Source organism: Muntiacus reevesi, chromosome 2 (assembly GCF_963930625.1).
Source record: "Muntiacus reevesi chromosome 2, mMunRee1.1, whole genome shotgun sequence".
Taxonomy (NCBI): Eukaryota; Metazoa; Chordata; class Mammalia; order Artiodactyla; family Cervidae; genus Muntiacus; species Muntiacus reevesi.
The window spans coordinates 71,603,532-71,626,481 of record NC_089250.1 but is presented as its reverse complement, the minus strand read 5'-3'; the positions used below and the strand labels follow the sequence as shown (position 1 = coordinate 71,626,481).

The window sequence follows — 22,950 nt, the reverse complement described above, 5'->3', positions numbered from 1 at the left end:
GGACGCGCGCCAGCCCTGGCCACCCGCCTGCGCGCCCTCTGCGGACCGCGGTACGATGGCCCCCGCCCGCCTGCTCGCGCTGCTGCTGCTCCTCGTGGGCGTCCCCGCCGCCGCCGCCGAGTCGGTAGGTGTTTGGAGATCCCCGAGGTGGGCCGGGGGGCGGGGGGCAGACCGGTATCTTCTTTGTTCTGGGATCCTGCGGTGGGGTCCAGGGGCGGGCAATCGGGGTAGTGCGCCGTCCCCAACTAGACCAGGGAAACTTTTTTGGAAACTTTGCCCTGGGGTCCCAGGGAGGCTCCGGGGCGAGGAGGGGTGGGTGACCCCTCTGCGCACGGTGCGTCCCCAGCCTGTTGAGCTTCTCGCCTCCCCCTGGCCTCAGCCCCGCCGCTGGCTTCAGGCTCGGACGTGACTAAGCTGGTGTCACCTCGCCTCCCCTTCACCCTCTCGCCCCTTCCCCGGTGATCCTAGGGCAGGCTCGCGCCCTGACCCCCCTCCGCGCCCTCCAGAATCCGAGATGGCCTCGACATGAAGGGGGGCTGCGTGTACTCGGAAGGGGGAGGAGTGCAGGGTTCTGAGGGGCCTTGTTTCACGCACCGGGGTAGAGAGGACTGAGCCCTGACCTCAGGTTTGGCCGCAGCGCTGCCACTGGCCTGTGACTTTGGGCAAGGCCCTGCCCTCTTCTGAGTCCCAAAGCGTCTGGGGGACTGGGATGGGAGGTGAGCAGTGCTTCTATAGGGTCCGTACAAAGTTGGGACTCTGATCTTTCCGGGGCAGACTGGAGGGACTGTGTAGGCTCCTAACTTTGCCAGGAGTTGAGCCTCTGCTTTCTGCCAGAAGAGCGTTTATTTCCACCGATCTGACCGCTGGGGAAACCCAAAGCACTCACCTTTGGGTGGGGTGAAGGGGGGCTGGGGGAAGAGAAGGTCTCCGTGAGCCTTGAGTAACCTCCTTACTGGCCCTTTACTGCACTTACTGGTCCCTGTCATAGTGTCCAAAGCCCTGGGCCCACCAGAAGCTCCATTCACCCCAACGGTCAGTTGGGAAGGAGGGAGGCCATCTCCTCTGGGAAACTGAGCCACAGGAATTTCTGAGAGAGGCTGTCTGACCCTCACCCCCCCCCCCCCCCCCCCCGCCAAGCCTGGCCTCTTTGGTACCCTTAAACCTCCGTTTTGGGAAGAGCAAGTGGCATTTAATCTTAATATCAGTTCTCAGTGGGGCTCCCATTTCTCTGGGATGACTTAGAATGAGTCCTTTCTGCCTGGCAAGCTTCATTTGAGATCCTGAGCTATACCTACCCTCCCCCTGCAGGACCCCCTTCCTCGCCACCCCCCAGATAACAGTTGCAGCCCTGAGTGATGACAGCAAGCCTTCAGTGCTTATGGAACTGTTCTAATAGCATTCTGATAGCTGTTCTAATGGCTCTGTCCACTAGTTTAGTTCAGCCCTTGTGTTTACTGTTTTAAACTGGTCCTGAGGCTAGAGAGGTTAACCAACCTGCCCAAGGTCACACAGCTGATAAGGGGCTGAGTCAGATGCAAAGTAGGCAGCCAGGCCTCCAAGTCCCTTTCTCAAATCTTTTGCTCCTATCTTGACGTGTAGTCTGATGCTACTTTGAGTGGCTGCAGTTGTGCGCCATCCTCAAAACTAGTTTAGAGAAGATAAAGATTTGGGGCCGGCTAGCCACAGAGAATTCAGAGGGAGAAGGAAACCGAGACCCCAAGTAAGGTGATGACCTCCCCAAACTAAGAAGGGCCAACTTGTCAAAAGATGAGTGGCTGAGTCAGGACTCGAACCCAAGCCTGCTGCTCCCCCATGCAGTGCTCTAAACTAGGCCCTGAAGGATATGTTGGTATCACAGCGGTGGAGGTTTCCGAAGGAACGACGTGGCGTGTCCCACCGGCCTGGGCGGACTGGGGAGAAAGGAAAAGACCCTGGAGGTTGAAAGGTCACTGCAGGGACAGTCACATGTCAGTCTTGGCTCAGGGGTTGCCAGGCCTGCAGGTGGTGGGGGGCGGGGGGTGTGGCGAGAGAGGCAGGCAGCTGTGCCCTGGGGGCGGTCAGAAGGATGTGGTTTGGGGGAGAGCCGGTGGTGACCCCTGAGCTGCAGGAGAAGTGAGCCCTGGGCAGCTGCTTCCTGAGAGAGGTGTCCGTCTCTCCCACCCTGACCTCAGCACTCCCTTCCTGGCTAATGTTACAAGGTCTTCCACCTCGAACTGGGTCACAGGGCTTCCCCTTTTATCTCCCCTCTCAGTCCCTTTCCTCCCAGGGCTGTAGATGGAAAAATCAGACCTAGTCACGGTTGGATTGGACCGCAGAGATAATCTGGTGGTCAGCCCTTTCCTTTTTTGCAGAGAAAACTGCGGCCCAGGGAGAAGGGTGGGGCTGATAACAGTTGTCATTTATGGAGTGCTCTCCGTAGACCAAGTCCTGGTGCATGTTAGACTCATAAAAGGCCTAGCATGTGGGGATTATATTATGCCCCCTTTACAAGTGGTAAAGTGGTACTGTACTGGGATAGCAGAGAGCTCCCAGGCCATCAGAATCCCTGCCCTGTCGTCCCCCTCCAATAGTGCCGTCGGGACCACTTTGCAAATTTTGGGTCTGCCCCCTGCCACCCACCATGTCCCCCTCGGTGCCACAGGTTTGGGGAAGGGAACCCAGCCCGAGCCACGGCCTCTTCAGTGTTTGGCGGGGCTTGCGGGCCTAAACCAGTTCTTCTTGTCCAGCTGGAAGCATTCCCCTGATCTACCTTCCTGCCACTCCCTCCCTGGCCAATTAAAGGCAGCCTTGTTTTGGGAGCCGCCAAGGGACCCCCACCACCCGCCCCTTCCAGTGGTGTTGCTGCCCAGGGGCATAGACGTGGCACCTGGCCCAGTCAGTTCTGGACGTGCCCCCCACCCACCCCGTGTACTTTAGCTAGGAGACCTTTCTGGTCTTCTTGAGAGTTTTCTGCTTGATTGCACAGAAGTGGGAGTAGGAACGGAAGCCCAGGGGGATCTAGGACCCTTGAGTGGCCAGAGAGAGCACTTTGGAATTCTTAGAAGCCCAGAGAGCTATGATAGGAAAATATTTGAGCCTTACTTTGAAGGGTGTGAGATTGGGTCTCTTTCTCCCTCTGGGTTGACATCTCCCATCTGTAAAATGGAATTTGAACTGAATAGACAGCCTTTTCCAGCTTGGTAGTCTATTAATAATTAAGTACCTACCCTTTCAAAGGGTGGTGGGAACCATAAAGACATCTAAGGCATTCGTTCCCTTGAAGAGGCTTATAGTTCACGAGGAGCATTAACATCCTCCATCAAATTCTGAGCCCTCATCCCCTCCCCCCTTCCACCCACGCACACAGGAACCCTGCTATGTGGATTTTCAGTGAAATACCTGGCCCGGAAATGTCTGTATGACTGAACAAATAAATGTGTTCTTGTAACTTCATGCTAAAAGGCCCACTGAGGTTGTTTCTTACTGATACGGATGCCTCCCCGTGATACTGTGAGGTAGGTATCATTAGCTTCACTTTGACAGGAAAGTGATGCTCAGAGGAATGGAGGGGCCTGCCAAGGTCTGAACCAGGTCTTTTAGGTCACACAGGCTGTCTGATTTGGAGGTCCTTGGAGAACATTGCACATGAGGAAGCTGGCTGGCTTTGAAGGCAGATGCCTTGGGTCCCTCCTTCTGAATCGCTGGTTGACCTTGAGCACCCATGCCCTCTGGGTCTCAGTGTCCCCAACTCTGGAAGGAGGAGGTTGGACCAAAACCCTCTCGTGGGTCCTTTTTGGTGGGGAACAAGGACCGCTTTCTCAGCCTCCTTGGTAAAGAGCCTATGGGAGAAGCGACGTTGGGGAGGCGGGTGGTGGAGACATTCAGCTCCTGCCGTCGCCAGCTCCTGGAAACAGAAGGCTTTTCCAAGGACTTGGAGTGCTGAGCCGGCCTGAATGAGGGGCTGGGGGAGCCAGGCTGGGCTTCATGCCCCAGTTCCCTCTAGGGAGGAGTTGGCTCCTAGCTCTCCTAGGCCTTCCGGACTGGTGGGTGTGATTTTCAAGTGACTACTTAAAATTGGGGGAAGGGGCTGGACAGGGCTCTGTGAGTCACTGGAGGAGAGCCGTAGCTGGCCTGCCTGAGTCACCCCCATTTCCTTTCGGCCTCCTGGAAATGTTGGAATTGGCACCCCCTCTAAGGGCTATTGAGGATAGTCAAGCCAGTGTCCAGGGCCTTGAAGAGACAGACAGAAAATACGAGCCCTAGGCCCCAGACCCTCACAGGGCCTTCCCAGCTGTGAACTTTGACAGGGTAGAGTTGAGCCAGTTCTCCAAACTGTCCTCTGCAAGACTTGTGGTTGTCAAGGTGGAAAGAGGGAGCGGGGAAGGGATGAGTTGGGAATTTGGGGTTAGCAGGTGCAAACTATCACACATAGAATGGATGAATGATAACAGCCTCCTGTATGGCACAGGGAACTATATTCAACATCCTGTGATAAATCATAATGGAAAAGAACATAAAAAATATTATATATGTATATATGTTTAACTGAATCACTTTTCTGTACAGCAGAAATTAATACACTGTAAATCAACTATACTTCAATTTTTAAAAAATTACTTAAAACAATATATATACATAGAGAGAGAGAGACCTCTGCAGAGAGTGTAGTGCTCTGCCCCCCAGCCTTAAAACTGAGGTTGCAATTGGTCTGAGTTTATGGAGCAAAGTAGAGTCCAGACTTGACTTGACCCCAGGATTCTCTGATGCCCTCTTGCTTCTTGGGATTGGCTGCTGGCCGGAGGGCTTTAGAACACTGATTTGGAGTTAAGCAGACCTGACTCCAGAGCTGTGAAGGCCCCCTCTTACTAGCTCCATGGCTTGGGACCTCAGCTCTCTGGTCTGTAAGAACGGGACTGTAGACAGCCTTGTTGAAGATGACAAGGCTGCAACTGAAGCTCTTAGATCTGGCCTGGTAAACGGGAGGCTTTCTTAGCGACGGTTCCCAGCTTTGCCCAGGCTGCCTTGATGCCAGATGGCCCTTTCCTTCCGAGGATCCCACCCCCAGAGGCCCCCTGGAAAGCTCTCTCCCCTCCCCCCAACAGCTGCCAGGTGGGTGGGGAGGAGTCCAGGGTGGGGCTGGCTGACAGAGCCCAAATCTCCTATGTGTTTGTCTTAGAAGTGGGCCCTTTGCTCATTACTGGATGGGTTGATATTTAAACAAGAACCAGTTCCTGATTGCCCCACCCCTCCTGCAGGGATCAGTGGGAACCCCCCTGTTGAGCAATTTTCAACCAGGAGGGAGACGGGACAGGGGGCTGGGAACTTCTGGAGTCGTCCTCTGTCCTGACGGAGCCTTGTCCAGTAAGAGGAGGGCCGGAGTTGTTTCCAGTCCGGAGGCCAAGGGAATTGCAAAAAAACAGTGTTTGTGGGGGGAGGGGGTGCGATGGTGGATAGAAAAGGTACAGTGTTCTGGAAAGCCAGTTTTCAGATGTTTTCACCGCGTGATGCCCAGGGAGCCCGGAGAAGGCATGTGTCAACAGCTGGAGCCTAATTTAACCCTGAGTTCAATAAACCTGACTTCTTGGGCGGGTTTGTCATTAACTCACGGGTGACCTTTGGGCGCGCCCCCTCCGGGCCCTGTCCCCGGGAGGCAAGAGGACTGGAAAATGGGTGCGTTTCACAGTCAGAATCCCAGCTCTGCGGCTCAGCCCGCGACACACAAGTTAGTTAATAAGTCACTGGGCTGGTGTGAGCCCCAGTGTCCTCTAGAAAACACGTGTGTCACTCCCGGGCCATCACTGGCGCTAGGCAAACTTCTGTGTAAAGATCTGGCTTAAGTTTAGTTTATTATTAGCGGCTAGACGAGGGTTCTTAACCTGGGCAGCTTGGGGAGGCGGTGTCTGGGTGCAGGTTGAAAAATGAGAACCCAGTGGTTGTGGTTCTCAGGGTTCAGAACTTTTCCTCCCTCTGCTAGGACTCCAGGCATCCCCAGAAGATCTCTCTGTGATCTGATCAGATCTTTCCAGCCTCAGCCTTCTGTGGGCCCGCCCCAGGTCCGCACCCCCTCCCCCCTGCCTCCCTCTGCACCTCCCCCCCATCCCCCCGCTTCGGCCCGAGCTCGGCTGCCCCAGTTTTGTCTGGCACAGCGGCAGGGGTTGCTAGTCAGGTGACACCTGGGGTAATGGAAAGGGGAGGCAGGGATCGGCTGGTATGTGTGGAAAGAGTGACTCGGTGGGGCCCGGCCTGTGGGGACTGGCTGTACTGCTCCACCCCGGGGCATGGGGGCAGAGGTGGCCAACGGCTGGGACACTCCTGGCCCTGGGGAAGCCTGGCCAGGAGCTGTCTGTGGGACCGGCTGACGCGATGGGGGCAGTGGCTTCCCTGAGAGGCGGTGGGCAGGCTGGGAAGGGGCAGAAAGCCAGCACCCAGGGCGGACCTAATTGGCCGAGACAGGAGATGTCGGCTCGGCGCTAGAGAACACGGGAGGCTATGTTTACGGGGCCGCCCTCAGATCCAGCGGGGACCTGGGATCCGCTGCTAGATTACAAGCCCGGCCTCAATGCACCTCTGTCTCTTTGGCCCCTGAGGGAGCCGGCCCCCTCCCGGCCGTCTCCACCAGTAATCGGAACAGTGCCCAGCTTGGTTACCAGGCCTGCAGACAGGGGAAGGCTTGTCTCTTTGAGAACCGTCTTGGGGAAACCGAGGCCCCGAGAGGGAATCTCCCAAGATCATCCGGCTGTTAGTGACAGGGATGCCACGGCATCAGCCTCTGGCAGGGAGATATCCAGAGGCTCTAGAAGCTTCCCTGACCCTTCCCCTTCCCACCTGCAGCTGGCGTCCCTCAGTCCTGGAACCCTGGCTCTGGGAATGGGCTGCCCTGGGAGTGAGGGGGAGGGGGCATTGGTGAAAAAGCCGCTGGCAGTGCCAGGCCTGGCTTCTCTCCTGAGCGATTGTGTTTGGAGTAACCCGACCTTGGAGTGGGCAGGGCGGACATTCGAGCCCCCGCCCCACCCCCACTCCCATCCCCAGACCTGGCTTAACCCTTCCCGGACCAGCACACCAGATCCTGTATTGGTGGTGGGTGGTATCTTCGAATCTCCTAGATACTCTTTCCATCCTCAAGGCAGGTCAGGAAATACTCTGGGGACTCAGAGGCTCAGTTGAGTTTCAGGTGTCTCTGGTCACTGCCATTTTCTCTTTTGGAAGAGTACAATGTTCTCTCCTGCCTCTCTCTGCTTAGCGCAGGTGCTTCAAGCTGTGGGAGCTTGCACAGATCTCTGCCCATATCTGGACCTTTCTCTCTTCCACATTCTCAAGGGGCCTGATTGGTTGTTGACAAGTCTCTGGTCTCAGAAGCACAAGAAATACGAGTTATAGGGCATGTCCCTTCACAGTTTGCAAAGCATCTCCCTGTCCACCCACCACCCTCTTTCTAGCAATGCAGCTACTTCTACAACTTCACTCAAGTCTCTGACCCTTTGAGCGCTAATCCCCTCAGCTGGAAGGAAGGCAGATGGGGGTTAATAATAGCTGCTACTCATTGAGCACCTGCTGTGTACCAGGCCACGTGCTGGGTCGTTTGCATACCCCTAACGCATTTCACTTCATCTCATCCTCCTGCAGGGTGGTACTTACTAGCCTTGGTGACAGAAAGAGGAAACTGAGGCTTCAAGATGTGAAATAACCGCCCAGGCTCGTATAGTGAGGGAGCAGCAGGACTGTGGTTTGCTATTGGAGCTGCTTTTACAGGTCCCCAGGCTGGGACTTCCCTGGTGCCTCAGACGGTAAAGCATCTGCCTACAACGTGGGAGACCCGGGTTTGATCCCTAGGCTGGGAAGATCTCCTGGAGAAGGAAATGGCAACCCACTCCAGTACTCTTGCCTGGAAAATTCCATGGATGGAGGAGCCTGGTAGGCTACACTCCATGGGGTCACAAAGAGTTGGACATGACTGAGCGACTTCAATGTCAATGTCAGGCTGGATCTTCCCATTTCTCCCAGGATGCTGAGTCCAGATTGAGGCAGCCAGGTTTTGCTCATTCCAGGGGACATCTAACCGTCCTGAAGGAGGGTGGGAGAAAGGACCACCGTGCCTTATCAGTGGCCCCTTCTGGGGCCTGCCAAGATCCCTCTGCTGCGTTCAGCAGTTAGGGCCCAGGGTCCTCAGCATTCCTACTTCTTCCAGAATTTAACTTGCCCAGTTGTCCTTCTCATCTCACCCCCCCACCCCCGCCCTGGGAGAAGCGAGTCCCTGACCCCTGGGGGTGACTTCCTTCCCTGGGGAAGAGACAGGCAGGGGGAGACTCGCCTCTTTGCCTCCCACCAGTTCACAGTTAAGCAAGTTCTGACCCTGAACTTCTCCCCAGTGCCCCAGCCAAAGTCTCTCTTCTTTTGTGTGAGCAGTATCACTTTTACCTTTGTTGACTCCCTGGGCAAGGGAAGGGGTGCCCTGGAGCCCTGACCTGGCAGCGGGTGCCCTGGATGGTGGTGATGGGGTGGAGAGGGGTAGCGTGGGTGGCAGTGAGAAGTCTGGCTCTGGCAAAGACTCGAGAGATCTCAGCTTGAATCCCAGCTCTGTCGCTTTCTAGCTGAGTGACTTCACACAAGTGACTCAAGGGGAAGTCACTTTCCGGCCACACGGGTAGAGCACCTCACCAGGCTGTTGTGCCAATCAAATGAGCTTGGACGGAGGAAACCCAGCGTGGTGCCCAGCGTGTCGAGGATACTGCGGTCACCCCAGCCCCTGTGCTTTTCCCGGGGGACTGAAGCTGCAAGACTTGGCAATAGGGTTGGCGACTTTCCTAGCTTCATGCCCATCACCCCAGGACTGGATGGGGGTTACAGTTGCAGTGGCAGCAGCTGTCCGTGGATTTGTTAAGACCTCTGCGTGTGTGATTAGTCACTTCAGTCGTGTCTGACTCTTTGCAACCCCATGGACTATAGCCCACCAGGCTCCTCTGTCCATGGGATTCTTCAGGCAAGAATACTGGAGTGGGTTGCCATGCCCTGAAACCTCTAGCGGAAAGGATCCAGCCCCAACCCCAGGTGCCCACCAGGGCCTGCTTATTCAGATATTGATTTCTGTTGTGCATCCATGACTAGGACTTCTAGGGAAGACCTAGAAGTGGGAAAGGAAGACAAATCCAGCCTAGAAGCCCAGAGACCTAGGTTCTTTTAACGTTTTTTTTAAGAGACCTAGGTTCTAAGTCCAGTTCTGTTTCGGTGACCTTGGCAAGGGTGCTTATCTTTTAATCTGTTTGCCGTGCAATAAAATGAGATGGCTGGGCTACGGCCTCAGCAGCCTTCTGTTGGTAGGCGTTAGTCTCAATAGCACAAAATACACCCACCCTTTTCTTTGTTTATTTGGCTGCACCCGCTCTTCGTTGTGTCCTGTGGGATCTTCAATCTTTGCTGTGTGCTGCGGGATCTTTAGTTGTGGCATGCCAACTCTGAGTTGTGACGTAAAGTTCCCTGACCAGGGGTTGAACCTGAGCCCCCTGCATCGGGAGCTTGGAGTCTTAGCCACTGGACCACCAGGGAAATCCCTATCCTTCTTCTTTTCTATGGGGAGTCTTAAGGAAGCATCCAGGTGCCCCCCAGGGGCTGCTTACTCGGTTCTTGACTGCTGTTGTGTGTGCACAAGTAGGACAGAGACACAGAGAGACCTGAGGGCCCAGAGGGTGCCTCTGCGTGCACACACGTGTGGACACCCGCTCCCCAGGTAACGACGGGGTGAGCTAAGAGCAGGGTGGGGTCCCTCTCTGGTCAGGGTGGGGCCTGGCTGCTGGGTGGCCTGGTTCTTCAAAGTCACCCCAGACTGAATGGGCCTAGTCTGAAAAGAGGGTGGGGGAAGGGGGGGCTGTTGGCACCTGGCCTCCACACACACACACACACACACACACACACACACACACACACACTCACATGCACACACATACACACTCACATAAAGGGATCCTTGCCCACAATCCCAGGGAGCATGGTTCTGCCTTGCTGGCGTAGTCTTAGGACTTCTGCCCTCTTGGGGATTTCTCTCTTGTAAGGGGTCTTGGGCAGAGTAGGACCACTTCTAGAGTTGGAGAAGGATTGGATTTTATTTATTAGCAAGCCGCGAGGCATGCAGGACCTTTCTTCCTAACCAAGGATCAAACCAGTGCCACCTCCAGTGGAAGCAGTGGACCACCATGGAGGTCCCAAGCCCTGTGCCTTTAGAGCCAAGATGGGTACCCGATAGGATCTGATCCTTGTGTGATTAGATCTGACGAGATCTGAACCATTCCTGGCGTGACCTTAAAGTAAAGTCATTTATGCTCTCCAGGAACCTGGTATAAAAATGAAGGGTTGTAATTGGGGAGGGGAGGGAGGCTCAAGAGGGAGAAGATATATGTGTAATTATGGCTGATTCGCATTGTTGGATGGCAGAAACCAGCACAACATTGTGAAGCAATTTTCCTCCAATTAAAAAACATTTAAAATAATGAAGCCTTAAGGATGACCCAGTGACTTCCAAGGTGGCTGAACTGGGAATCGATCTAGGTTTCAGCTTTGTCGAGACTTGGTCTTCATTTCCTGATGTAAAACAGAGGTAGCCACTACCAGCAATCAACGTGCTAATCCCAGGGGTGGTTTTGAAACACTCCTCAGTACTTTCACCCACTAAGAGAAAGGCAGGATCCATAAATAATCAGCCGTGGCTCTCGGGGATGAGGAGGTAGGGGAAGGGCCCAGCCTGAAACAGCCCAGTGTTGGGACCCAGCCCCCATCTTGAGAACGTGGAGCTCAGACTGGCCTCCAGGCTCCATATACATGTGGCCAAACTCCCTTCTTTTCCTCCTGGGCTGAGTCTGACTGCCACTTGACAAGGCTCCATCCTGGGCGAGGTAGGCGGACACTCCGTATACCCGTGTGTTTATGGGTGTGTTGATCTGTATGTGGCTAAAGGCTCGGGTGACCTATGCCTGGGTTCCATCCAGAGTGGCCACTTTCTGCCTGGGTGATCTTGAGCGAGTGACTTCAATTTTCTGAGCATCCCCCCAACCCCTTCCCCCTCGCCAGTGTTTCAGCAAATAAGAGCTACGAGGAGGACCTACTTCACGCTAAGTGCTTAGTTTGGTAAGCTGCCTAGATCCTGCCGTTTCCGATTCTGCACCACCACCACCCGCCTGCCGCCCCCCTACCCCCGACCGCCGCCCCTGGGGGAATTTGCGGCAGGAGATGCGGATGGGAGCACAGGGACCCCGCCCTAGGTGCAGGCAGCTTGCGCAACCTCAGAGGAGCCATCTTCTGGAGCTGCCAAACTAAAGCCACAGGCACGGGCTGTGCGGGGGCTGGAATTCCAGCGCCAGCAGCTCCCCAGCTCCTGATTCCCGAGTCATGAAGTCATCCCTCACCAGGGTTTAACCCCTTCTCGCTCCCCACCCCCATGTGTACCAAGCGTTCAGCGGAGATTCTCCGTTCTGTGGTGGGAGGGGAGAAATCTCGCTCCCAGCCTGACCTCCCTCCCGGGAATCCAGCTGCCCCACACAGACACACAGACAGGGTGGAAGGAGACCCGAAGGTCTGGTTCCACCCACCTCTCCCCGGAAGCCTGGGCCTCTCCCACAGAGGGTGACCTTGTCTTAGGGATGGATGTTCCTTTCCAGGCCCGCTCTGTCACTGGCAGGTCTCCGCTGGGTGGAGGACAGCGTGGGGCAGCCAGACACGGAGCCTGGCCTCTTTCCTCTCTGAGTAGCTGACTCACCGTGTGACCTTAGGCAAGTCGCTGTAGGAGGGCCTAGATTCTTTCCCTTTCTGTGAAATGGGAGGGCAGGACCTCCCGGGCCTCCAGCTGGTGTTCCGCGGTTCTGAGCAGGCCCCGCCCCCCTCCACACCTCCGGCAGTTAGGGGGTTGGGGGGAAGAAGAATGTTCGGGGCAAGGGGTTTGTATTGACCTTATTCGCCACCCTGACTCTTCCGGGAAATGGTAGTCACTCGAATATTTGAGTTCATTAGTGAAAGAATGAACTTTGCCCCAGGGCTGTTGTTCGTGGGCAGACAAAGCCTCAGCCCAGAAGCTAGCTGGGAGGGTGGTGCAAATCCCAAGTATTTCTGACTCTGGAAGGAGCTTTGTTTTCCCTCAGCTTAATTTGCGGGTTTGGGAGCAGGGTGGCTGATTTCTGCAGGTCCTGGGGCAAGCTCTCTGCCTTCCTGGATCTTTCATACTTTCCTTGTGAAAGCTTCTCAGCGGCGGTGGACCTGAGATTCCAGCTGGGGACGGCCGGGGCCCCCATACTGGCAGCGGAGGGGTACTTAGGGGCGCTGGAGTGGGGAGTCGGTGAGAGCAGGGACGGGGCTCCCCTCCTCGTGGCTGCAGAGTGGCTCCGTGGGAGATGTTTGGAAGGCTGAAGACACGCGTGTGCTCACATACGCTTGACTCACCAGGTTCCGGGCCGCGCCCTGACCCGAGGCTGTCCTGGGACGTGAGTGAGCCAGCCCTGCCCGTCCCAGCCTGGTCTGACTCAGCTGGGAAAGATGTCCGGGTCGGAGCAAGACCAGAGCCAGCAGCCCTCTCCCCGCCGTGGGTGAATCAGCAGTGACAGCATCGGAGCACCCCGGAGCGTGGACGGGGAACGCTGGCTCTGAAGCCAGTCTTCACTCCGTCTGCTCCCACGAGTCAGCCGAAGAAAATGACTTAATGTCTTCAGGGCCCAGTTTTCCTCGGTTGTAAAACGGAGGTGAAGACTGGTCTTTAGAGTTATTGAGAGCAGGTCCTGGCCTATAGCAAGTGCTCAGTATAGGGTACCTAGCATATTTATATTCTGATTATGCCACCTTCATTATTTTTATTAGCCCAGAATGCGAAAGGGTTTTGTCTAAGGTCACACAGCAAGTTAGGGACCCAGGTTTCCAGGCTCTGGCCTGATGCCCTTCCGGCACCCCAGCTGTCCTTCCTGAACACTGGCTTCACTGCCTTGCAGGGTTCGGGGGCGCTAAAGAGCACTGGTGGGCTACTGGCTGATGTGTCTTCTGTTTTCACCCCAGATCCGAGAAACTGAGGTCATCGACCCTCAAGACCTCCTAGAAGGCCGATACTTTTCCGGAGACTTACCAGACGACGAGGACATCGGGGGGCCCGGGCAGGAATCCGATGACTTTGAGCTGTCTGGCTCTGGAGATCTAGGTACGGAGAAAGTAGGGGGCCGGCCTGGGGCTCAAGGCTGCAGGGAACCTGTCTTTTACAAGGGTGACCCCACTTTGGGGCTTGGATTTTCCTATTGTGCCCCTCCCCGTTAAAAAAGGGGGGGAAACAAAAGTCACTGGATCAACCCATCCCTGAGACCCTTTCCGGGTGAGTTGTTTGTTGCTCCGAGTCCATCTGTAGTAGAAAACCAGTCCGAACCTGTCCGCCTTTGGACAGGATTGGGTGGGAGTGGGCGTTGGGAGGAGAACTGAACTGTGGCCTGTTTTCCTTCCTTTGAAAAAGCTAGAGAGCTGCGCAGGAGCCTGGGGGCAGGGTGGGGAGAGCGGGTGGGAACCAAGAACCAACCCCTGCTTCTGCAAGGATGGGTTTGGGAGTCAGTGAACGGGCCTCTTGGGGCAGGGCCAGGGGCCCGTGTCTGTCTTGGTCACTTCTTGGCCCTGGCTGCCAGGCTAGACAGAGCTCCTGAAAAGCCTCCCTCCTCTATGTGGGGTGGTGTAACAATTTGAAGTTTGAGTTCTGGAATCACATAATCCTGAGTTCAAACTGCCGCTCTGTGACCTCTGAGCCTCGGTGTCCTAATCTGTAGCGTGGGAACAGAAATGACCGTTGTGGAAATTAGACTGAGTTAAAAGCCCTGGGCACTTACCACGTTCTCAGTAAATACATTCATATTGGAATTTCTAATATTTACTGTTGCAATCTAGAGTCTTCTCAAATGAATCCCCTGGGGATCTTGTTAAAATCCAGATTTTTATTTAGTGGCCCCTGAAATTCTGCATTTCTAACCCCTCCTGGGTGATGTTCTTGGTCCTGGGATCAATAAAGAGCAAGGGTTTGGAGCTGACAGAACATCTGCCCAGTGACCAACTCAGTATTCCCATGAAAGAACCAGGGAGGCAGGTCTCAGGAGCTCCATTTTACAGATGAGATGACCGAGACTGGTGTGGGAATGATCACCTGCCAGACATATGCCGGACAAATGCTCATCACCTGTTGAGCATTTGGGGGCCAATTGTGAATTAGAACTCCCACCAGCCATGGCTGTAAGGGTCATCGACCTGGGACTGACCGATCTCACATTCACACGGCCTTTCTGACCTTACAGATGACTCAGAAGACACCCGGATCTTCCCAGAAGTGATGCACCCCTTGGTAAGTAGCTCCGCACTTTGGCCTCTCCGGCTCTCAGCACCTGTTGAGACAAGCAGAATAAATTTGGGTCTGACCTCATTCTGCAAGAAGGCTTTTATCTGTGGCACTGAACTCTTGGGACAGGCACAGCTAAGGGTCACAGGTAGACTTTCCTCTCTGTAGGGGTAATCACTCAGTGATAAACACTTGGATGTGTTGCCAGTCTCTTACGCTTTTTAAATTTTTATTTCATTTATTTATCTGACTGCACTGGATCCCGGTTGTGGCACTTGGGATCTTGTGAGGTCTTTAGTTGCAGGAGGTGGGATCTGGCTCCCTGACCAGGGATCACACTCAGGGCCCCCTGCCTTGGAAGCTCGGAATCTTAACCACTGGACCACCAAGGCAGTCCTTCCAGCCTCATTTTTGTGTGCATTTCTAGGCATTTCCCAACATTAATATCAAGTTACACATACCGTCCTATGTACTGTATTTTTCACTTACAGTGATCATGAGTATTTTCCCCACGTAACTCACTGTTTCTCCTATTCATTTTTATAACCTTCATAATCAGAGTTCACCCAGTTGCCCTTATCTATGGGAAAGTGTTTTATTATTTTTTGACATCCTACAACAACAGTATACCAAGCATCTTTTACACAGTTCTCTGATTAGCTCCTTAGGACAGAGTCCCAGAGGCAAACTGCTGCATTGAAGGGCAAACTGTTTCTACAGTTTTGCCAAACGACCCTCCGGGGTATTACTCCAGAACACCTGCTTCCCTGTGTCCTTGGTCACACTATTCATTCCCCACTGGGGATAGATTTACTGGAAAAGTTGGGCTTCCCTGGTGATTCAGATTGTAAAGCATCTGCCTGCAATGCAGGAAACCCAGGTTCAATCCCTGGGTCGGGAAGATCCCCTAGAGAAGGGAATGGCAACCCACTCCAGTATTCTTGCCTGGTGAATTCCATGGACAGAAGAGCCTGGTAGGCTACAGTCCATGGGGTCACAAAGAGTCAGACACAACTGAGCAATTAACACACATAAGAAAAGTTGAGGGTAAGGATTTGACAGCGTGATTGTTGACGGGTGGTTGCTGATGTCTGCTCTAGGACCACGTGGTTTGGCCAGCAAGAGGCAGAACCCATTCCCCACCCGACTGAATGTCCCTACCCCCTGCCTTGGATCTCCCTCCCCACAAACCACACTGAGTGTTGGTCTCTTCTCCTTTCCACCATTCAGGTCCCTATAGATAACTACATCCCTGAGAAGACAGGGAGCCGAGTTCCCACCGAACCCCAGGAACTGGAGGAGAATGAAGTTATCCCCAAGAGGTCATCCCCTTTTGATGGGGACGAGGATGTGTCCAACAAGGTGTCGATGTCCAGCACAGCCCAGGGCAGCAACATCTTTGAGAGGACAGAGGTGCTGGCAGGTAAGGTCCCAGGCTGCCCACAAGATACCTCAAAAGGGGAGAGGGCTTGGGCAGGGATAGTGCTGCAGGCACTGGATGCCTCTGGCCCAGTGGTCCCTGACCTTTTTGGCACCAGGGACCAGTTTCATGGAAGACAGTTTCTCCACGGACGGGATGGCGTAGGGGTGACGATGGTTCAGATGGTAATGCTAGTGATGGGGACGGGCAGATGAAACTGCGCTTGCTCACCTGCTGCGCGCCTCCTGCTATGCAGCTGGGTTCCTCGTAGGCCACTGACCAGTACCAGCCCAGGGGTTGGGGACCCCTGCTCTAGCCCATTAGATGATTTGGCTGCAAGGAAGGGTCCTTGCAGCCACTGGGTGTCCTGGGGCCTTGAAGGATGACCCTTCCCCTTAGAGGTGGCTCTGACTATGTGCAGCCTGGCGGGCCGAGAGCAAGAATTGCATATCAGAGGCTAAGAAAATAATAGATGTTGAGTCGTTCACTTGCTGTAAATCCTTTTCTATTTACAAAGCACTTTCCCAGCCTGGGTTTGGCACCTGGGATGTTAATTATTAAAAGTTAAACTTCCCGTGAAAACTTCCCCTTTAAACCCAGAGGCTCCTTTGAGTTGGGCTGGCTTCCCCTCCGCCTGCTGTCACCTGGCAGCCCGGTGACCTTGGCTGAGACACTGTCCAGCCTCAGTTTTCATACCTGCAAACGGGCACCATGCTACTTCCTAGGGTTGGTGTAATAACTTTTTGTGAAAAATAGAATCTTAAAATAACTTGGCGAGGGCTGCAAAATGTTCATTTGCACGGCTCCCAGTGGTAGATGGTGTGCGTGTTAGTCCTTCAGTCCTGTCCAACCCTTTGCAACCCCATGGACCGTAACCAGCCAGTCTCTTCTGTTCATGGAATTTCTCAGGCCAGAATACTGGAGTGGGTAGCCATTCCTTTCTCCAGTGGAATCTTCCTCACCCAGGGATCGAAGCCAGGTCTTCTGCATCGCAAGCGGATTCTTTACCAGCTGAGCCACAAAGGAAGCCCAAGAATACTGGAGTGGGTGGCCTATCCCTTCTCCAGGGGATCTTCCCGACCCAGCAATCAAACTGGGGTCTCCTGTATTGCAGGCGGATTCTTTACCAGCTGAGCCACCAGGGAAGCCCCATAGTATATAGTATAGTGTAATATATGGCATAGCATAGCAAGTAGTAGGCGGCCCGCAGGGAAATGTCCTGTGCCAGATTAAGAAACCAACACTTAGAGTACGTTTGGCCTCAAGTGGGAGCCACAGGCTTCCTGACTAATGTGCTATGTGGGGAAAAATGTGTCCCAGGGTGAGACTTCAAGGATGGCTCTGTCTAGCCTGACTATGGGGCCTTCGGCTGGGGTGGTAACTGGCTCTTTCTCTTCTTCCCTGGCAGCTTTGGGGGTCTCCAAAACTGGGTTGGGGACTTTCTCAGAGGGGACTCACATTCTAGCCAGGTTTTTACAGGTCAAGGGCCAGTCTGGATGAACCAGCCTAGTGAGGGGGGCGCCGTGGTGAAGACTGGCTTACTCCTGTCTCCTGGCACCCGGCTGGGCCAGCAGCTTTGAGGCTGGAGGTGCAAAGAAAGAGCCCAGGGTCCTGCCTCCCTCCGGGACAGATAAAGGATCTTGCCTGCATCTTGCAGGTTATAACCCCCGGTGGGCCCTGCTCAGTCCTGACTCTGGCTTCCAGGTCCCTGAGTCAGTGTTCTTTTAACTTTCTGTGTGATGTGGGTGGGGTGGGGAAACTAGAGGGCCCTTGGAGACCTTTTAGTCTTGTAAGTTTCAAACTATTTGGTGGAAGTCTTTTCGAGGTAAAACCCAGCCCATCTTTCTTCACCCACAGAGTTTCACTTTTAGTTGGTGGATGTGGGATTAGCATAAGGTTTTGCTTTCACCAAACAATGGTTCTACTGCTTTTAAAGAAAAATGTAAAAAACACTGATGTAGTCCAAGTAACTGTTTCTTATAACATGGGCGATTCAGGCCCAGAGAAAGCAAGCCACTTGCTTTAGGTCACATAGCAAGTGAGAACCAGTCATCTCTTAAGACTACCAGTGGAGAATGACACGTGTGTAAGATCTTCCTGTGAAAAGTTACATTGTTGAGATAGCTGGGGTGAGCTCCTCCATTCCAGTAGCTTTTAAACAGTACCGGCGGGGGGGGGTGGGGGGGGGGTGGGGGGGGCGGTGGAATTCCCTGGTGGCCCAGCGGTTAAGACTGCACTTCCGCTGTAGGGGGCACGGGTGCTATCGTTGGTGGGAGATCTAAGATCCTATAAGCTACACAGCACAGCCAAAAAAAAAAACCACCCTGGAACCTGGGAGTCTATCAAATGCTTGCCATGTGCTGTATGATTCACACGCCCCCTCATTGAGTCCACACAACACCCCAATCCAACACGTATGGTTATCTATGCTCTTACAAATAAGGAAAATGAGGCTCCAAGAAGCCTTATCTCTTATCCAAAGGCACAAGACCAGACAAGTGGTGAACCTGGCATTAGAACCTAGGACCACAGTTGCTTCTGAGACTGTCCTTGAGCCGTGAGCTTCTGGACACTCCCAGCACAGACCAAGGGTCCAACAGAACAGACATCAGAGGGAGAGGCAATAGAAATGGGAAGGGGGGTTGATACCTGATGGTCCGTGTCTTTTCTCTGGTATTTCCTGGGGGCACTGTATTGCTGCTTTTTCATCGTCTCAACCAAGAGAGGACCTTCCTTGGCTCCCCTGCCACCCCGTCCCCATTCTGTGCGTAGATTTGGAGTGTGTGCAGGGGCGGAAAATTAATCTTCTTAGGCTAAGACCGAATTAGGGGACTCAATCTGTCACAGGGAGGATTCTAGGAGACATCCCTGCCCCCTCAACAAACAGGAGTGAGCCCTCCAGGCTGCCTGGGGTCATACAGAGAGCATACGTTCACCCAGCGTGAGAAACCTGCGTCTGCTCTTGGCCAGTGCTCCTCTCTGAGCCAAATGGAGTCATTATTAAGCACCCACTGTTGTGCCAGAACAGTTCAGGGTGGCAGGGACACAGATACAAACCACAGAAAGTCACAACTAATGAATATTGAGCATATGCTATACATTGTTCTGAGCTCTCTTAAGGGGATTGATTTATTTCAACCTAGGGACAAACCTGTAAGAAAGGTACTATTGTTTCCATTTTACAATGAGAGAGATGAAGGAACTTGATTATTTAGATCCCATTGCCAGTAAGTGGCAGAGACAGGAATAGAATGTAAGCCTTAAGCACAGAGCTTCGTATGTGGGGATATAAACCACGTGTATAATTTTTTTTTTTTTTTTTTTTGCCGCACCACACTGGAGAAGGAAATGGCAACCCACTCCAGTATTCTTGCCTGGAGAATCCCCTGGACAGAGGAGCCTGGTGGGCTATATTAGTCCATGGGGTTGCAAAGAGTCAGACACGACTGAGCAACTTCAGTTTCATTTTCACATGGCATGTGGGATCTTAATTCCCTGACCAGGGATCAAACCTGTGCCCCTTGCATTGGAAGCATGGAGTCTTAACCACAGAACCATCAGAAAGTCCCAAACCACATGTGTAATTCTTTATAGCACGGGAGTGTGGACACATGACACATGCGCATGTTATAACTGTGTATAGTAGCATATACCCACGTGTGTACAGAGTGTGTACACCCGATCGGCATAAGTGTAGGTCTGCACAGGCATGTGTGCATACAAGGTCAGCTGGAGAGCTCCCTGTGCTAAGGACTGTGGGGTAAGTAGGTCCTAGGGGGATTTCCACAGCCTGCGATTTTTCTGCTTCCTGGCTCAGGGCTGAGCTGTTGCTGGGGAGTTGGCCTCATGTTGGGAAAGAACCTGGCTTTGGACTCCAGCAATGTGGGTTGGAAGGATGCCTTTGTCACTCTGGTTCTGTGTTTTTTTTAGTGCTTTACAGTGACTGCCTTCTCATGAATGAGGTGGCAAGTGAGGATCAAATTCAGTAAGGCATCAGCAGAGTATGCCCCTGGGGGTGATGGTGAGGGTGTCCGGGGGTCAGAGAACCGACCGAGCAGAAGTGGCCGTGTACCCTGAGGGCCCGACGGGCAGCCAGCTCTCACCTCACTGCTCCCCTCTCTCCTCTGCAGCTCTGATCGTGGGCGGTGTCGTGGGCATCCTCTTTGCCATCTTCCTCGTCCTGCTGCTCGTGTACCGCATGAAGAAGAAGGATGAGGGAAGCTACGACCTGGGCAAGAAACCCATCTACAAAAAAGCCCCCACCAATGAGTTCTACGCCTGAAGTTTCCCCCGGAGCACCTGCTTGGACTTTAGGGGGAAGGGACGCTGAAGGATTTTGAAGGGTGGATGTTTGGGGAGGGGGAGGGCAACCCAGTCCTGATCTATCAGCCTCTCCCGCTCCGATTACAGTTTCAGTGTCAGAAGAGACATCACCTTCTATTGTTCCTGCTTGCCTCTTGATTCTCTGGGCCTCCACAGTCCCAGCAGAAAAATGGGGTTAAACTTGGCTTTTCTCAAGGCAAGTCTGGGGTTGGATCTGTTTCTTCATCTTCCCATTTAGAATCTAGGTAGGCCCAGCTTAGAGCCTGTACTGAACAGTCTGATCCAGAGTCTTTCTAAGCTATTGTACGAGTCCTGCTGTAGGTCAGCCCCCCACCTGTCAGCCTTCCCCCCCCTGGCCCCCTTCCACAGCCTGGCCCCTCGGCCAGGAGCTGGGAGAAGGAACCAGAACCATCTATCTGCACCTTGAGATGTGTCCATCAAAGGCACCTGCAACCACACTGTGGGAGTCTGTGGTACACTTGGGACATTCTAGGCTCTTCCAAGTGACTTTTGGAAGTCAACCTTTTTTATCTGGGGGGAGGAGCTGAAAGTTCATCCTGAATCAGATTTGTAGAATATTCTTAAGTCTATTTTTAGTGGGGTATTTTTAATAGTTCATTCCTTTGTACAGAGCCTCTCTCTGTGGGCAAGAGTACACAGAAGCCAAGGCTTTCTCTGCCCTCTTGCACCTTTCCACAGTACCTGCTAAGTTTGTATTTAATGGTGTTTTTGTTTTTGTTACTCGAAAATGAGAGAAGAGTTGGAGATATAATTTTTATTAATTTTTTTACTACTATTTATAGCTTCAGACAGGGCCTTTCTTTCCCTCTTTTGCCTTTTTTCTTTTTTCCCCATGCTTTTTAAAAAAATTTTTCCTACTTCTCTGCTCATGACCTTGGCCCTTTCTGAAGCTGCTTCCTCTAAGAAGCTTTTGCTGAAATAGTTTTTTTTTTAGCAGATCCCAAACTATAACGTAGGGGATGGTGGGATATTTGTGTCTCTTTCATATAATATATTATTATTCTTCCTTGGTTCTAGAAAAATAGATAAATATATTTTTTCAGGAAATAGTGTGATATATTCCTGTGTGAAGTTGGCTGGGTGGTTGAGTGGTGAGTGAATGTTTGCGGGGCTGAGTGGATTTTTGCCTCTTTTTCTGGTCCTGTTTCTTGGTGCCTTCTCCCGACTGGGCTGGAAACCTTCTCTCTAACTTTTGCTCTGAGCCCAGCTGGGGTACCTTCATTGGCGATCTCCAAATTTAAGAGAAGATCGGAGAGCTGTGCTATCCAACATGGCAAGTGCCGGCCACACTGAAATCAGTTAAAATGATAGGAAGTTAAATTTCATTCCTCACTTATACTGATCCACATTTCAAGTGCTCAGCGGCCACGTGGGGCAGGTGGCTGGTGTACCAGACAGACAAGTAGAGCCCACTAGCATCTGTTGACAGCATAGCTCGAGAACTAAACTGGTTTAATAAGTCACAGGCTCAGCCTGGTTAGGATGACCTTTGTCCCTCTAGACAAAGGGGGACGGAGAGGGCTGATCAGGGCCCGGCTCTGGGGCTTATCCTCTCCAGAGAGGAGAGGCCTAGTGGCTCAGGCTGGCCAGGCCACATCTCCTGACCCCTTGCTTCCCTCCCCTTCTGTGACCCTAGGGTCCCAGCTGGCTGGGTCCTCTTCCTCCCCCCATATCCCTTTTCCTCTGGCCATGTTGGGAGTGAGCACCTCACATTGTTGTCTGTTACTGATTTTTTGATAAAAAGATAATAAAACCTGGTACTTTCTAGATCGCCTGCCTTCATTATTTCAAAGCTCGTCAGACGTCATCCTTTCCCTTGATCTCAGCGGATCCTGAGATAATTGCTGCCAGACCCCGGAAGGCAGAGATATATAAGAAGCCAAGAAAGGGCCGGGAAAGGAGGGAAGAAAGTCAGAACGTGCACACCGTGGCCTGCGGCCATGGCCTGCCTACCTCGGAGATTTGTTTAGGCGGCCCCATGTTTAAAAAACAAACAGAAATCCTTGGATTCCTTGCCAACTATGGAAGTGAGGATGTTTCCCATAAAAATCCAGATTCCCTGTTTTTCTTGTGGGGGGGAAGAAATAAAAAATTGGCAACTCAAGTAACCATGGGGAGTTGCATATGGGCGGGTCCCTACTTAGATGTAGGCTCTTTGCTTTGCCAGTCTGTCCATCTGTTTTATCCACGTCACCTCCTTGGCCTCTGGGCATCATAGCTGGTGGTCTCTGGATAGATCGAATTGACACCTCTCTTGATCCTCATAACAACCCTCTGAGGTAGGTGAGAAGTACAGTGTTAGTTGCTCAGTCGTGTCCTACTCTTTGCCACCCCGTGGACTGTAGCCTGCCAGGCTCCTCTGTCCATGGAATTTTCCAGTCAAGAATACTGGAGTGGGTTACCATCCCCTTCTCCAGGGGATCTTCCCAACACAGGGATCAAACCCAAGTCTCCCACATTGCAGGCAGATTCTTTACCATCTGAGCCACCAGGGAAGCCCCTTTTGAGGTGGGTAAGATTCTTTTTACCAAGAGGGCAACCCAAACTTTGCTTGTCTGTGCAGACGTAAACCTTCATACCGGGACTTGCACTTCGAGTCCAAGTCCATGTCACGCTTGAATTTTGGTGGTCTTCCTTTGGTGCTTCATGGTCCAGTGGTTCATTGGGGTCAAGGAAAGGATGCAAAGAAGAATTGATAGTAGAAGGAAACCCTCACATCACCAACGTGCGTGCCAGGAGCCCATTCTGTCCTCTATACCTGCACCCGTTCAATCTTCACAATAATTCAACAAAGTAGGTGCCATTAGTAGTTCCATCTTATAGATAGGGAAACTGCAGCTAAGAAGTTAAATAACTTGCCCAAAGAGACACAGCTTACCAA

The 22,950-nt window shown here is 53.0% G+C and overlaps 1 protein-coding gene across 2 annotated transcripts; it reads left to right on the top strand.

Moving 5' to 3' along the window:
* Window positions 1-21,836, top strand: SDC4 (syndecan 4). Of its 2 annotated transcripts, none has more exons than XM_065922073.1 (5): window positions 1-124; window positions 13,000-13,138; window positions 14,265-14,311; window positions 15,536-15,728; window positions 19,856-21,836. In XM_065922073.1, the coding sequence occupies exons 1-5, from the start codon at window positions 56-58 to the stop codon at window positions 20,005-20,007; spliced, it is 600 nt and encodes a 199-aa protein (XP_065778145.1). In that variant the 5' UTR covers window positions 1-55; the 3' UTR covers window positions 20,008-21,836. The 2 variants fall into 2 exon arrangements, with proteins under 2 accessions (XP_065778145.1, XP_065778144.1); XM_065922072.1 differs by lacking the exon at window positions 1-124 and adding an exon at window positions 12,082-12,437.
* Window positions 21,837-22,950: the final 1,114 nt, after the last annotated feature.

Bases quoted from the DNA above. Each gene is read 5' to 3' on its own strand.
- SDC4 (XM_065922072.1), top strand. From the start codon at position 12,348: ATGTTTGGAAGGCTGAAGACACGCGTGTGCTCACATACGCTTGACTCA. The intron at 12,438-12,999 runs GTGAGTGAGCCA...TTTTCACCCCAG, and splicing joins ACCCGAGGCTGTCCTGGGAC to ATCCGAGAAACTGAGGTCAT. The intron at 14,312-15,535 runs GTAAGTAGCTCC...TCCACCATTCAG, and splicing joins CAGAAGTGATGCACCCCTTG to GTCCCTATAGATAACTACAT.